Source organism: Salvelinus alpinus, chromosome 14 (assembly GCF_045679555.1).
Source record: "Salvelinus alpinus chromosome 14, SLU_Salpinus.1, whole genome shotgun sequence".
In the NCBI taxonomy this organism is placed as follows: Eukaryota; Metazoa; Chordata; class Actinopteri; order Salmoniformes; family Salmonidae; genus Salvelinus; species Salvelinus alpinus.
In genome coordinates, this window is record NC_092099.1 from 33,462,800 (window position 1) to 33,477,314 (window position 14,515).

The 14,515-nt window shown below is 42.5% G+C and overlaps 1 protein-coding gene across 4 annotated transcripts in view; it reads left to right on the plus strand.

The window, feature by feature from the left end:
- The window catches only part of LOC139538811 (LIM and senescent cell antigen-like-containing domain protein 1), a 68,552-nt gene that overhangs the window by 5,520 nt on the left and 48,517 nt on the right, over nucleotides 1-14,515 (plus strand). The window contains exon 1 of one of the 4 annotated variants that reach the window (XM_071341274.1): nucleotides 5,097-5,209. The exons of 2 other annotated variants lie outside the window; for them this stretch is intronic. Coding sequence is in view for 1 of the 2 variants with exons in the window: in XM_071341271.1 (XP_071197372.1) it covers nucleotides 11,936-12,036 (101 nt within the window). In the remaining variant the exon portion in view is untranslated. Of the gene's footprint in view, nucleotides 1-5,096; nucleotides 5,210-11,658; nucleotides 12,037-14,515 lie in introns of those variants that run through there. One more of the 4 variants, XM_071341271.1, reaches the window with a different exon arrangement.

Below are 14,515 nucleotides of genomic sequence, written 5' to 3' on the forward strand. Positions count from 1 at the left end.
CCGGGATATGTACACCAAGCAGGGGCGCCGTATGGGGGGGAAAAGTTAGGACGACTCTAAGGGCCTGTGACTGACAGGGGCCCTAAAAAATGATTAGAACATTAGGTTTAAAAAATCTATATTCAATTATTAACTTATCATCATTGTTATATTATCTTATTTACAATTCACTAATAAAACGAACAGATTATTTTTCTTATTTTTGGCAAAAAGTTAATATCCTGATTCTCCAGTCAGGAAAAATCTCACTTGACACAGAGGCAGCCAATATCAGAGCCTTAAACGAAGAGATGCAGGTTCTTTGAGATGGATGGGAGTCTCTCCTGTCTGAGGCAACACTGATTGCTACGCAAATGGATGTTGCACTTCAATTTAGCAATTTAGAAGAAAAATAAGAGATTCCATGATGAGACAGTGTTTTTTACTGCTATGGATATCATCATAAGTGGTTTGGACTTTAGGTTCCACACCCCCGCAAAAATTGTAGAATTATTTTCTGCTGTTCTGAAAGTTGGGCAGATTAGTGAGGATAAAGTCCCTTCTGTGTGCCAACCACTGATCATGAAGTATTCCAGAGATCTTACACCTGAGTTTCAAAATGAAATAAGACACCTGAACACTGTATATGCTTCCACTTTCCCCCCTAACTTGCCCCTCTTGGTCTCCTGAATGCAATTTGTAAGATGCAGCTGCAAAGCATTTTTGGAGAGGTATGCATTTCTTTACGTATATTTTTCACACTGCCTGTGACCGTTGCTGGTGGCGAGAGAGCTTTCAGTAAACTAAAACTGCTAAAAAACTATTTGAGGTCCACTATGTCCCAGGACAGGCTTTGCAGTCTTTCCAAGCTGTCCATTGAAAGTCAGTTAGCTAGAAAGCTGGACTTCAAAGACTTGATCAATGACTTTGCTAGCAAGAAGGCTCGGCACTGGGCTCTTGGTGAGTAAGGCTGAGCAAGGGCCAGTGATAACTGTTAAATGGAATGGCTATGGATATTGGATCATAACACATATGATGCCCACAGGCTGAGAACAAGACTGAGAACAGACTGAGAAAAATATATATCTCAAAGTAATGGCTGGATTGCCATAAAATTTGTTGTGCACAATCAAGACCCCAAGTGGAAGAAACCTATTGATTTGGTGACCACTTTACCTTTCCTCTAGCGCCACCATCAGGCCTTTTCATTTCCATTTAGATTTCCACTTTTACAGCTGCATATCAAATCAAATCAAACTTTATTTGTCACATGCGCCGAATACAACAAGTGTAGACTTTCCCGTGAAATGCTTACTTACAAGCCCTTAACCAACAGTGCAGTTCAAGAAGAAGAAAATATTTACCAAGTAGACTAAAATAAAAAGTAATAATAAAAAAGTAACACAATAAGAATAAGAATAACAATAATGAGGTTCTATACAGGGGGCACCGGTACCGAGTCAGTGTGGGGGGTACAGGTTAGTTGAGGTAATCTGTACGTGTCGGTGGGGGTGAAGTGTGACTATGCATATTTTCTAGTTGGTATGTATACTTAGTTAAACAATCTGCTGCTGATTTTATTATTTTGTTTGTTATATTATTCAATAGATGATAATGTTATTTATTTTAATTGATGAGGTTAATGTATATTTAAGTTATATTTATTTTAAGTTATTCATTAATGTTAAGATTCAAGAATTTTACCATTCAAGAATTTTACCATTCAAATGACATTTAGACTGTAAAAGGCCTTTAGCACATTTCATATAGAGGGTATCAGTCTTGCATCAAATAGTGAATTCCACTGTATGCAGAATGTTGCATGCATGTCTGCACAGTGTTATATTTTCACAGCTCACTGTCAGTAAATATCGTACAGTAAATTTTGGACTACAAGAGAGTTGCAAGCCTGCAAAAGTTGAGTTATTTAAAGCTTTGAATGGGTTGATTGGGTTCTGGAGGTGTGTGGTTACAGCAATCAGTAAATATAAGTTAACATCCTGATTCTCAGGATGTTAACGCAGGGTTGGTGTGGCCTGTGGTGGTGGGGCCCAATGTGATATCTTTTCATGGGGCTCAAAATCCCTGGCGGCACCCCTAACACCAAGCACATCGACTTCAGCATCCGCCCATTTAATTGGGAGACCACATTGAAATTTAAAGTTTGTATCTTTTGGAGACCCAATCCATAATATAGTACACTTATCATAATTGAGTTTTAGTCCAGAGAAACTGGAGAAATTATCCCGGTCCTCAATAAGGCCCTTCAAGGTTGAAGATTGAGGACTCAAGAGAATGCTTTAATCATTGGTGTACGTTGATACTTTTGTCTCTAATCCATTCCTTTTTAGCCCCTTAAAGTTATCATTGATCTGATTTTTAAAGCTAAGAGTTCAATGGCCATATTAAATAGGTATGGTGACAAAGAGCAACCTTGTTTTACACCTCTTGGCAATTCAAAGAGAAGTAACCGTTATTTATTATTTGTCATAGAAGATTGTTGTATGTAAATTTTACCCATCTTATGAGAGTTTCTCCAAAGTTGAAAAAAATCCAAGCACTTACGTTGCATTCGGAAAGTATTCAGACCCCTTCCCTTTTTCCACATTCTGTTACGTTACAGCCTTATTCTAAAATGGATTCAATAAAAAAAATCCTCATCAATCTACATACAATACCCCATTATGACAAAGCAAAAACCAGCATAAAAAAATACAAAACAGAAATACCTTATTTACATCAGTATTCAGACCCTTTGCTATGAGACTCGAAAATTGAGCTCAGGTGCATCCTGTGTCCATTGATCATCCTTGAGATGTCCACCTGTGATAAATTCAATTAATTGGACATGATTTGGAATGGCACACACCTGTCTATATAACGTCCCACAGTTGACAGTGCATGTCAGAGCAAAAACCAAGCCATGATGTCGAAGGAAGAGTCCATAGAGCTCTGAGACAGGATTGTGTCTAGGCACAGATCTTGGGAAGGGTACCAAAAAATGTCTGCAGCATTGAAGGTCCACAAGAACACAGTGGCCTCCATCATTCTTAAATGGAAGAAGTTTGGAACCACCAAGACGCTTCCTAGAGCTGGTCACCCGGCCAGACTGAGCAATCGGGGGAGAAGGTCCTTGGTCAGGGAGTTGACCCCAATCTTGATGGTCACTTTGACAGAGCTCCAGAGTTCCTCTGTGGAAATGGGAGAACCTTCCAGAAAGACAACCATCTCTTCAGCACTCCACCAATCAGGCCTTTATGGTAGAGTAGCCAGACGGAAGCCACTCCTCAGTCTAAGGTTGGTAACTTACACATGTATACATCCCCCTCTGGTGGTCACAGTAGACAACAGCAGTGGGGAAGTGAATTGAGAAGAGCAGTGGTTCTGCTTCTCAAAACTTCTCTGTGACTGTCAGTCAGTCTAGGAATGTGAGTGATCCAACACCAAAACCTCTTCCTGGTATCTTCCTGTGACCCACACAATAAGCAAAGATGATATGTTGTAATACACACAGTTTACTCCTTCCCTAGCCCTGTCCCTACTCTAGCCCTTACTATGACAACAGGACTGCACCCTGAGTCAGTCAGCCACTAACACACACACACACTTCTCATGCCTGCCAGGTGCCAGCATATTACGCTTTGCATAACAAACTCTCCCCACACTAAAATAGTCCAGGCTATCTGAGCCACTGTCTACTACCACACCATGACACAAAAACACACACACAGGTAGGCCTTCCAGGCAGCCAAATAGGAAGTGATATGGCTGAGCAGAGAGACATGGCAACAGACACATTAGGGACACTAGTAGTGACAACACAAACAACAACAACCACACAGCAGCCTAACAAAATACTTTGGTAACACATACTATGTTATAGTATTCTGTTTCTTCTACATGCAACCTACACAATCTGCAGTATCAGATCTTGATTGTAGAGAAAACAATGTATTAGTGGGTTTTTTGCTCGTCTTAGTTATATTGATTCAATGTCTCTTTGAAAGAAATGTCTACAAATATTTTAAACTAGATGGCCGTAAGAACAGAGTCGACTGTAGAATTGATCTATAAGACTGCAGTACCTGTTAAGTCCAGAAGGTGGCAGTATCTTCATGTTCTGTTGGATTTGGACATAATGTTACTTGACTTTCCTACACTGGCTGATATCACTCTTATTTCTTTTGGCAAAATCTATTCAAATATCACATGTCTGGGGCGGCCTACACCCCAGCTACCCTGTCAACTGGGACTGGAATGGAGTGGCTACAAAGGTTGCATTTAGAGCAGGGATGGGCATCTGGGGGCGTTGGTCTCAACTTACTGCTAAATTAGAATAGTAGAATGCACAAAGTGCATTTTTCTAAATGTGGTTGTGCATTAGGAGTTTTTCTCTTATTATGTCAGTCACTGACAGCCACTCAATTAGCTCATGTCAGCTAAATATTTGTAGATTGGTAAGTTAGTCTAGCCTGATATCTAAACTTGTAGTAATCATGGTCAAATTACCGACTGGGGGGTCCACATTGATTTTGTTAGTAACTCTCACTCAGATATCATATTAAAAACTGCTAAATCTTCTCTCCACTCCATGACAAAATATATAGAGTTGCAGGAAATTAACTCTAAAACTTCAATTGTTTCTCTCCGCTGTCAAGAGGGAGGCCACTAAAATATTTTGCTCGCAGAGTGGGGGAGCGGGGAGGCCAGCAAAATTCCACTTAGGGCCCCCAAAAGGCTAGAGCCATCTCTGACTGCATGTGTGGATATGGATGTGGGTACACAGACCCGCGAGCCACTGCGGCCCCTCATGAGTTCAGATTTTTTTGTGGCCCCCAACCCCATCAAAGTTGCCCGTCCCAGATTTAGAGGAACCTGAGGGGAGGTGTGTGTGTGTGTGTGTGTGTGTGTGTGTGTGTGTGTGTGTGTGTGTGTGTGTGTGTGTGTGTGTGTGTGTGTGTGTGTGTGTGTGTGTGTGTGTGTGTGTGTGTGGAATGTAGTGCAGGTTAAGGCAGGCTAGTGAAGGTGAAAGCTGCTGGGCATGTTGACTCTAGAGACAGAACTAGCCTTATGGCATGAATATCTCTCTCACACACACACACACACAAACTTCCCTCTCTCACTGTATTAGCCAATAACATCCTCTGAGTAAGAGGAACAATATCAGGTTATAGCATATTCTCATAATATTCTGTAGGCAGACTCAACACACCTCAACACTGAGTAAAAGGTGAGTATACCACTTCATTACATTTCGTTCTTCTTAATTTTGGACTGTTGTGTTTTCCCTGTGTCTTTGTGGGTCATTGTTTAGTTGCTGTAGGCCTATACCTTCAAATGTTTTAGCCAGTCTAGTACTCTGCTACACCAGGACCTGCCTGTGTCTCTGGTTCTCTCTTTGTTGCTCCTCTCTGTTTGTGTGTTTGTTTGTCTCTAGTTTGTGATGACTCTTATTTTCTGTTCATGTCACAGGTACTTGTGACATCACCTTCTCTCTGATCTTCTGCAGATGTTTGATTGGGTTGCTCTCATGTTGGTGTAGAGATTGACATCGGTCTGATATGGGTGGGGTTAGGGATTGTGATATTGTCTGCAGTAGCACGCATGCACACAAGCATGCACGCACACACACATACAAACACACACACACATACACACACACAACAAAGTCCCAACAAAGCTAGCACATTTTGTTCCTTGGAAGTTGTGGGAACGAAAGTTTTTGGTTTCCCATTTGTTTTGGGATCGAAACCGTACGTTTCCTGACCGGTAAAACGTTTTTTAAACATTCAGAGAACGGATGTGAAAATTTTGCCTGTTCTAGGAACGTTAATCTTTAGGTTGCAGGGAGGTTCTGAGAACGTTTTACTATGGTTCCTTTAAAGTTTTCCTGGCAGGTTATATTAACGTTCTGAGAACGGAAATTATAGTTTATTTTATGGTAATTAAATAACATTCTGAGAACATGTTTCAATAAGAATTTTAATAACAGTGCTAGCTTAGGTTACCTGTTTTGAACTCCAAGCACAGATAGGACCCATGGAAATAAATTAGCTTAGGCATTAATCATGCAAACATATTTATTTTGTGGCATGGCGTCAGTGCGATTCGAACCTATGATCTTCTGTTCTCTATCCATAGAATTAGTCCACTGTGCCACCAGGATGGAGCTTGCACGCAATGTTATTTTTAACTCATACAGAGCCGTTCATTTTAGTCTATTCAAACAGACCCCATTTCAAAGGAAACATGCACTCGTTAAGATCAGGTGTGGCCAATCAGTAGGCGCAGCCAACACTCCTGAACATACAGTCGTGGCCAAAAGTTTTGAGAATGACACATTTTTTTTATTTTAACAAAGTCTGCTGCCTCAGTTTGTATGATGGCAATTTCCATATACTCCAGAATGTTATGAAGAGTGATCAGATGAATTGCAATTAATTGCAAAGTCCCTCTTTGCCATGCAAATGAACTGAATCCCCCAAAAACATTTCCACTGCATTTCAGCCCCGTCATAAAAGGACCAGCTGACATCATGTCAGTGATTCGCTTGTTAACACAGGTGTGAGTGTTGACGAGGACAAGGCTGGAGATCACTCTGTCATGCTGATTGAGTTAGAATAACAGACTGGAAGCTTCAAAAGGAGGGTGGTGCTTGGAATCATTGTTCTTCCTCAGTCAACCATGGTTACCTGCAAGGAAACATGTGCCATCATCATTGCTTTGCACAAAAAGGGCTTCACAGGCAAGGATATTGCTGCCAGTAAGATTGCATCTAAATCAACCATTTATCGGATCATCAAGAACAACGGTTCAATTGTTGTGAAGAAGGCTTCAGGGCGCCCAAGAAAGTCCAGCAGCGCCAGGACCGTCTCCTAAAGTTGATTCAGCTGCGGGATCGGGGCACCACCAGTACAGAGCTTGCTCAGGAATGGCAGCAGGCAGGTGTGAGTGCATCTGCACGTACAGTGAGGCGAAGACTTTTGGAGGATGGCCTGGTGTCACAAAGGGCAGCAATGAAGCCACTTCTCTCCAGGAAAAACATCAGGGACAGACTGATATTCTGCAAAAGGTACAGGGATTGGACTGCTGAGGACTGGGGTAAAGTCATTTTCTCTGATAAATCCCCTTTCCGATTTTTTGGGGCACCCGGAAAAAAGCTTGTCCGTTGAAGATAAGGTGAGCGCTACCATCAGTCCTGTGTCATGCCAACAGTAAAGCATCCTGAGACCATTCATGCGTCGGGTTGCTTCTCAGCCAAGGGAATGGGCTCACTCACAATTTTGCCTAAGAACACAGCCATGAATAAAGAATGGTACCAACACATCCTCCGAGAGCAACTTCTCCCAACCATCCAGGAACAGTTTGGTAACGAACAATGCCTTTTCCAGCATGATGGAGCACCTTGCCATAAGGCAAAAGTGATAACTAAGTGGCTCGGGGAACAAAACATTGATATTTGGGTCCATGGCCAGGAAACTCCCCAGACCTTAATCCCATTGAGAACTTGTGGTCAATCCTCAAGAGGTGGGTGGACAAACAAAACCCACAAATTCTGACAAACTCCAAGCATTGGTTATGCAAGAATGGGCTGCCATCAGTCAGGATGTGGCCCAGAAGTTATTGACAGCATGCCAGGGCAGATTGCAGAGTTCTTGAAAAAGAAGGGTCAACACTGCAAATATTGACTCTTTGCATCAACTTCATGTAATTGTATATAAAAGCCTTTGACACTTATGAAATGCTTGTAATTATACTTCAGTATTCCATAGTAACATCTGACAAAAATATCTAAAGACACTGAGGCAGCAGACTTTGTGAAAATTAATATTGTGTCATACTCAAAACTTTTGGCCACTACTACACTTAACAAGATAGAGGACAGAGAGAGTTTTGTTGATGCTAAGAACGGAATGTATATGTTTTAAAATAACATTCTTTGAACCATCTTTGAACATTACTAAAGTTTTCTTGTGGTTTTTATGGAACTTTTCTTAACGTTCTCTGGTCAATTTGAGACCATGACTTGAAATAGAACCACGAGGAAACCTGTAGCGATGTTATGCTGATGTACTGTAATTCCCAAAGAAGAACGTTGTTTCTTAACATTCTCTGAAAGATTTGAGAACATTCCCAATGTCAAACCAGTTGGAGGACATTGCTAGAACAACAATTCCTAAAATTGAAATTAAATATAGCCATGTTTGAACTTTTAGGAAACATTCTGTTGGAAAAACACGAGATGAACTGCTACAAAAAAGACCCGCTAAAGCTAAAGAACCCTCCGTAATGTTCACAACCACATATATACTTTGAATTCGCCAAAAGTGGGAGGTGTGGTCAAGAAACACTGGCATATTTTATCATCTGACAGAGCTTTGCCGGCTGAATTTAAATATCCACCACGTATTGTGTATAGGAGAGGTCGCAATTTACACGATAAATTGGTTCACGCCAACTGCCAGCCACAAAAGAAAATCAGCCAGGCTCTTTTACGCCCTCTTCCAAATGGTAGCTATAAATGCAGAGGATGCGCACAGTGCAACAATATGATGAAGTGTGAATATTTCTGCCACCCACACACAGGAATACGGTTCCAAATAAATGACATTATTACGTGTTCCACCACCCATGTTATTTACATTATTAAATGTCCATGTGGGCTCTGCTATGTCGGTAAAACCTCTTCTCTCAAACAGAGAATTAGTGAACATAAAAGTTCAATCAGGAGAAATGACAGGGATTATCCAGTCACAGTGCATTTTAATGACCTAAAGCATGACATTTCTACCTTTAAATTTTGTGGCATAGAGAAAGTTAAGATATCAGATAGGGGAGGTGATATTAATAATTGAGAGAATGTTTTTGGATTTTCACCCTCCAGATATTATTTCCTAAAGGTCTTAATGATGAAATGCCTATGTTATGTTGTGAATTTGAACATGAAATATGCCCCTACTTAAGATTACTCTGATGTTTTTCGTACGATGTACCCAATGATTAATGAAAACTTGATATGTCCTCATTGTGGTTTTACAGACGTGTTTAATACGTCTAGTTTACACACTTTATTTGAATATTTATGAAATGCATATTGTTATATTTGGTAGCTTTTCCTTCGCCTCCAACCCCTTTCGATGCGTGGAGCGGATGTGGGTGGGGCTAGGTCTACATAAGGGCGCTAATTTTAAGAAATTCACAAAAGCTCTGACGAAGGCCGTGAGGCCGATACGTAAACTTATTAAAGATCAGTGATACTACCAAGAGCAGTGTGCGGTTTCCTTTTTCCTTCATCTTGTTCAACTGTTACCATGCACATGCAAAAATTATTGCTCAGATGTGCGAGTGCCTTTTGAATTTAGGAAACATTCTGTTAAAGTAATGAAATACCAAGAAAATAACGTTATTTTGTCAAATGTTTTAAATGTGCTGAGAATGTTCCAAAGCCAAGCAACTATCCTGCACCATTCCCAGAAAGTTGTGGGAAGGTTGTATGCAAAATACCCATAAAATAACCATAGGACAACCACGCTCTAAGTAACATGTGGTTAGCTGGGAAACTGGAAAACAGGAACAGGAAAGGGTGTTCATGTGGGATCAGAGTGGCCATCACTCTGTCACCACATCATGGTGACAATGTAAACTCTGAACTCTTCTGGCTCTTTCTCTGACCCTGTGTGTGTGTGTGTGTGTGTGTGTGTGTGTGTGTGTGTGTGTGTGTGTGTGTGTGTGTGTGTGTGTGTGTGTGTGTGTGTGTGTGTGTGTGTGTGTGTGTGTGTGTGTGTGTGTGTTTTTCCTGTGTGAAGAGTTCAGTGTAAAGACAAAATGTGCTATAAGGGTGTGAAGTACATAGGGAGCAGAGTACATACACACACTACACACACTGAGTACACACATACTGTACTTACACTACACACATTGAGTACACATACACACACTGAGTACACACACTACACACTGAGTACACACATACACTACACGCACTGAGTATGCACATACACACACTACACACACTGAGTACATACATACACACACTACACACACTGAGTACACACATACACACACTACACACACTGAGTACATACATACATACACTACACACACTGAGTACATACATACATACACTACACACACTGAGTACACACATACACTACACGCACTGAGTACGCACATACACACACTACACACACTGAGTACATACATACACACACTACACACACTGAGTACACACATACACTATACACAATGAGTACACACATACTCTACACACACTGAGTACACACATACACTACACACACTGATTACGCACATACACACACTGAGTACATACATACACACACTGAGTACACACATACACTACACACACTGAGTACACACATACTCTACACACACTGAGTACACACATACACTACACGCACTGAGTACGCACATACACACACTAAACACACTGAGTACATACATACACACACTACACACACTGAGTACATACATACACACACTACACACACTGAGTACACACATACTCTACACACACTGAGTACACACATACTCTACACACACTGAGTACACACATACTCTACACACACTGAGTACACACAGACAGAGGTGGATGGGTTCATGTTGTGGGGCTCCAAGGGGGCTGTTTGGTATTTGAGGAAATCTGAGAGGATGAGATAAATTCTATAATGCAATAGTCATTATGTTACATCAGTATTGTCAGTTCAGTTCATCTCTGCTGTTTATGCTTTTATTAATTAACAGAACAATGGGCAGGAAACGCACAGCTCTCTTCTATCACAGAAACCCTCTCTCTCAGTCAGACGGATGCAGAGACAGACACGTTGAGAGACAATGAGAGACTCCAGAGAGATCATGAGAAACTCCCGGGAGATCAAGAGAGACTACAGGGAGATAGAGACTGGGGTACCAGGGCCGGCTCCAGGCATATGCGACATAGGTGGTTGGTTAGGGCCTCCAGATGCTAGGGAGCCCCTGACCCACAAAATTAATATATATTAATATATTAAAACATTTTGGAACACAGTGGGGGTCTCAACTTACTGTAGTAGGATAGTAGAATACACAAGGTGCAATTTCGAAATTTAGTTGTGTATCAAAAGTTTTCCTCATGTTGTGTCAGTCACTGACAGTCACTCAATTAGCCATGTCAACTAACAAATTATAGTTAGTCTGGCCAGCTATCTAAACTTGTAGTAATCATGGCCAAATACCGACTGGCACGTAGGGCATGTGCCTAGGGGCCCTGACCTCCAGGGGGCCCCCATTGATTTTGTTAGCCACTTTCACTCGGATATCATTAACATGGCATAAGTCTTGGCAAAATGTGTGCAATTGACGGAAATTTGACGGAAATAGCCGGCTAGGGCCGGCTATGGGGGGGACACTAACATCCTATCAGAATGGGAATGTCATTGGATAGCTTGGCAAGATGACAAGCATAAAGAGGACAAGAGAGGGGGAGGGAGCAAGAGGGAGAGGGGGGAGAAAGTGAGGGAAAGACAATAGAGGATAGGCCAGGCTACTGCAGTACAACTGCCTCTTACCCTTTTTACCTTTCTTCCTCCTTATCCCTCCTCTCTCTCTACCTGCCCTGAGGCTGAGGAGGGGGGCAGAGCGAGGAGCTGATAGGTGTGTTGGATCAGAGCCACACCCCTGATAGGTTATTCCTTTGGGTGTGTGCCTGGAGGTGTGTGTATGTCAGAGATAGAGGGTGTGTGTAATGTAGTAGCCTGCTGTTCCAGGAGAGAGAGGGGACTGATCTGCTAAGGGCTTCCCAGGGGTGAGCTGACGTTCTGGGCTTGGAGAGGAGACTGGTGGGGGACAGTGGTGGTTGTTGGCTGTCGAGCCTTGGAGCTTACTGATCACATACACGAGGAGGATTATTGTGAGTGTTTATCCACACCCTGGTGGACAGAGGGAAGGGAAGGAAGGAGGGATGAACTCTCTGCGGTTGAAGGAGTTGTCTAACTCAGACCTGTACAGACGCAGACAGGAGAGACCTGACAGCTATGGAAGCATAGCTCCTGACTGCCTCAGGTGAGAACCTTTTCTCTTTATTTGACCATTCTGCAGAGTAAACAGACAGCAGGTCAGAGATTGTACTGTAGTGGGGGATGATTAAGGTTAATGCTTGGGAACATTTGATGAATCACCATCTGTTGGTGAACTTTGTGTTGAAGAGATGCAGAGAACCTGGTCTGTGTGGCCTTTGTGTACTGTATGAGTGTGAAGTAGAGGCCTTTGTGTACTGTATGAGTGTGAAGTAGAGGCCTGCGTGTACTGTATGAGTGTGAAGTAGAGGCCTGTGTGTACTGTATGAGTGTGAAGTAGAGGCCTTTGTGTACTGTATGAATGTGAAGTAGAGGCCTGTGTGTACTGTATGAGTGTGAAGTAGAGGCCTTTGTGTACTGTATGAGTGTGAAGTAGAGGCCTGTGTGTACTGTATGAGTGTGAAGTAGAGGCCTGTGTGTACTGTATGAGTGTGAAGTAGAGGCCTTTGTGTACTGTATGAGTGTGAAGTAGAGGCCTGTGTGTACTGTATGAGTGTGAAGTAGAGGCCTGTGTGTACTGTATGAGTGTGAAGTAGAGGCCTGTGTGTACTGTATGAGTGTGAAGTAGAGGCCTGTGTGTACTGTATGAGTGTGAAGTAGAGGCCTGTGTGTACTGTATGAGTGTGAAGTAGAGGCCTGTGTGTACTGTATGAGTGTGAAGTAGAGGCCTGTGTGTACTGTATGAGTGTGAAGTAGAGGCCTGTGTGTACTGTATGAGTGTGAAGTAGAGGCCTGTGTGTACTGTATGAGTGTGAAGTAGAGGCCTGTGTGTACTGTATGAGTGTGAAGTAGAGGCCTGTGTGTACTGTATGAGTGTGAAGTAGAGGCCTTTGTGTACTGTATGAGTGTGAAGTAGAGGCCTTTGTGTACTGTATGAGTGTGAAGTAGAGGCCTGTGTGTACTGTATGAGTGTGAAGTAGAGGCCTGTGTGTACTGTATGAGTGTGAAGTAGAGGCCTGTGTGTACTGTATGAGTGTGAAGTAGAGGCCTGTGTGTACTGTATGAGTGTGAAGTAGAGGCCTTTGTGTACTGTATGAGTGTGAAGTAGAGGCCTGTGTGTACTGTATGAGTGTGAAGTAGAGGCCTTTGTGTACTGTATGAGTGTGAAGTAGAGGCCTGTGTGTACTGTATGAGTGTGAAGTAGAGGCCTGTGTGTACTGTATGAGTGTGAAGTAGAGGCCTGTGTGTACTGTATGAGTGTGAAGTAGAGGCCTGTGTGTACTGTATGAGTGTGAAGTAGAGGCCTGTGTGTACTGTATGAGTGTGAAGTAGAGGCCTGTGTGTACTGTATGAGTGTGAAGTAGAGGCCTTTGTGTACTGTATGAGTGTGAAGTAGAGGCCTGTGTGTACTGTATGAGTGTGAAGTAGAGGCCTGTGTGTACTGTATGAGTGTGAAGTAGAGGCCTTTGTGTACTGTATGAGTGTGAAGTAGAGGCCTGTGTGTACTGTATGAGTGTGAAGTAGAGGCCTGTGTGTACTGTATGAGTGTGAAGTAGAGGCCTGTGTGTACTGTATGAGTGTGAAGTAGAGGCCTGTGTGTACTGTATGAGTGTGAAGTAGAGGCCTGTGTGTACTGTATGAGTGTGAAGTAGAGGCCTTTGTGTACTGTATGAGTGTGAAGTAGAGGCCTGTGTGTACTGTATAAGTGTGAAGTAGAGGCCTTTGTGTACTGTATGAGTGTGAAGTAGAGGCCTGTGTGTACTGTATGAGTGTGAAGTAGAGGCCTGTGTGTACTGTATGAGTGTGAAGTAGAGGCCTGTGTGTACTGTATGAGTGTGAAGTAGAGGCCTGTGTGTACTGTATGAGTGTGAAGTAGAGGCCTGTGTGTACTGTATGAGTGTGAAGTAGAGGCCTGTGTGTACTGTATGAGTGTGAAGTAGAGGCCTGTGTGTACTGTATGAGTGTGAAGTAGAGGCCTGTGTGTACTGTATGAGTGTGAAGTAGAGGCCTGTGTGTACTGTATGAGTGTGAAGTAGAGGCCTGTGTGTACTGTATGAGTGTGAAGTAGAGGCCTGTGTGTACTGTATGAGTGTGAAGTAGAGGCCTGTGTGTACTGTATGAGTGTGAAGTAGAGGCCTGTGTGTACTGTATGAGTGTGAAGTAGAAACCTGTGTGTACTGTATGAGTGTGAAGTAGAGGCCTGTGTGTACTGTATGAGTGTGAAGTAGAGGCCTGTGTGAACTGTATGAGTGTGAAGTAGAGGCCTGTGTGAACTGTATGAGTGTGAAGTAGAGGCCTGTGTGTACTGTATGAGTGTGAAGTAAAGTATAGAGTGTATACATATATAAAACCGATTACCATTTTAAGAACCAAATGGAAGCAAACAGAGCAAACAAAACGGGGAGGGACCAACCTGATTTTGTCCAATAGAAATAGATAGACATAGAAATGTTTTTGTTGCAAAACATTTTCTGTTTGGAGTAAAGGGTTTCTGTTGCTCTCTTTCTCTCCCTCTCCCGCCTTCT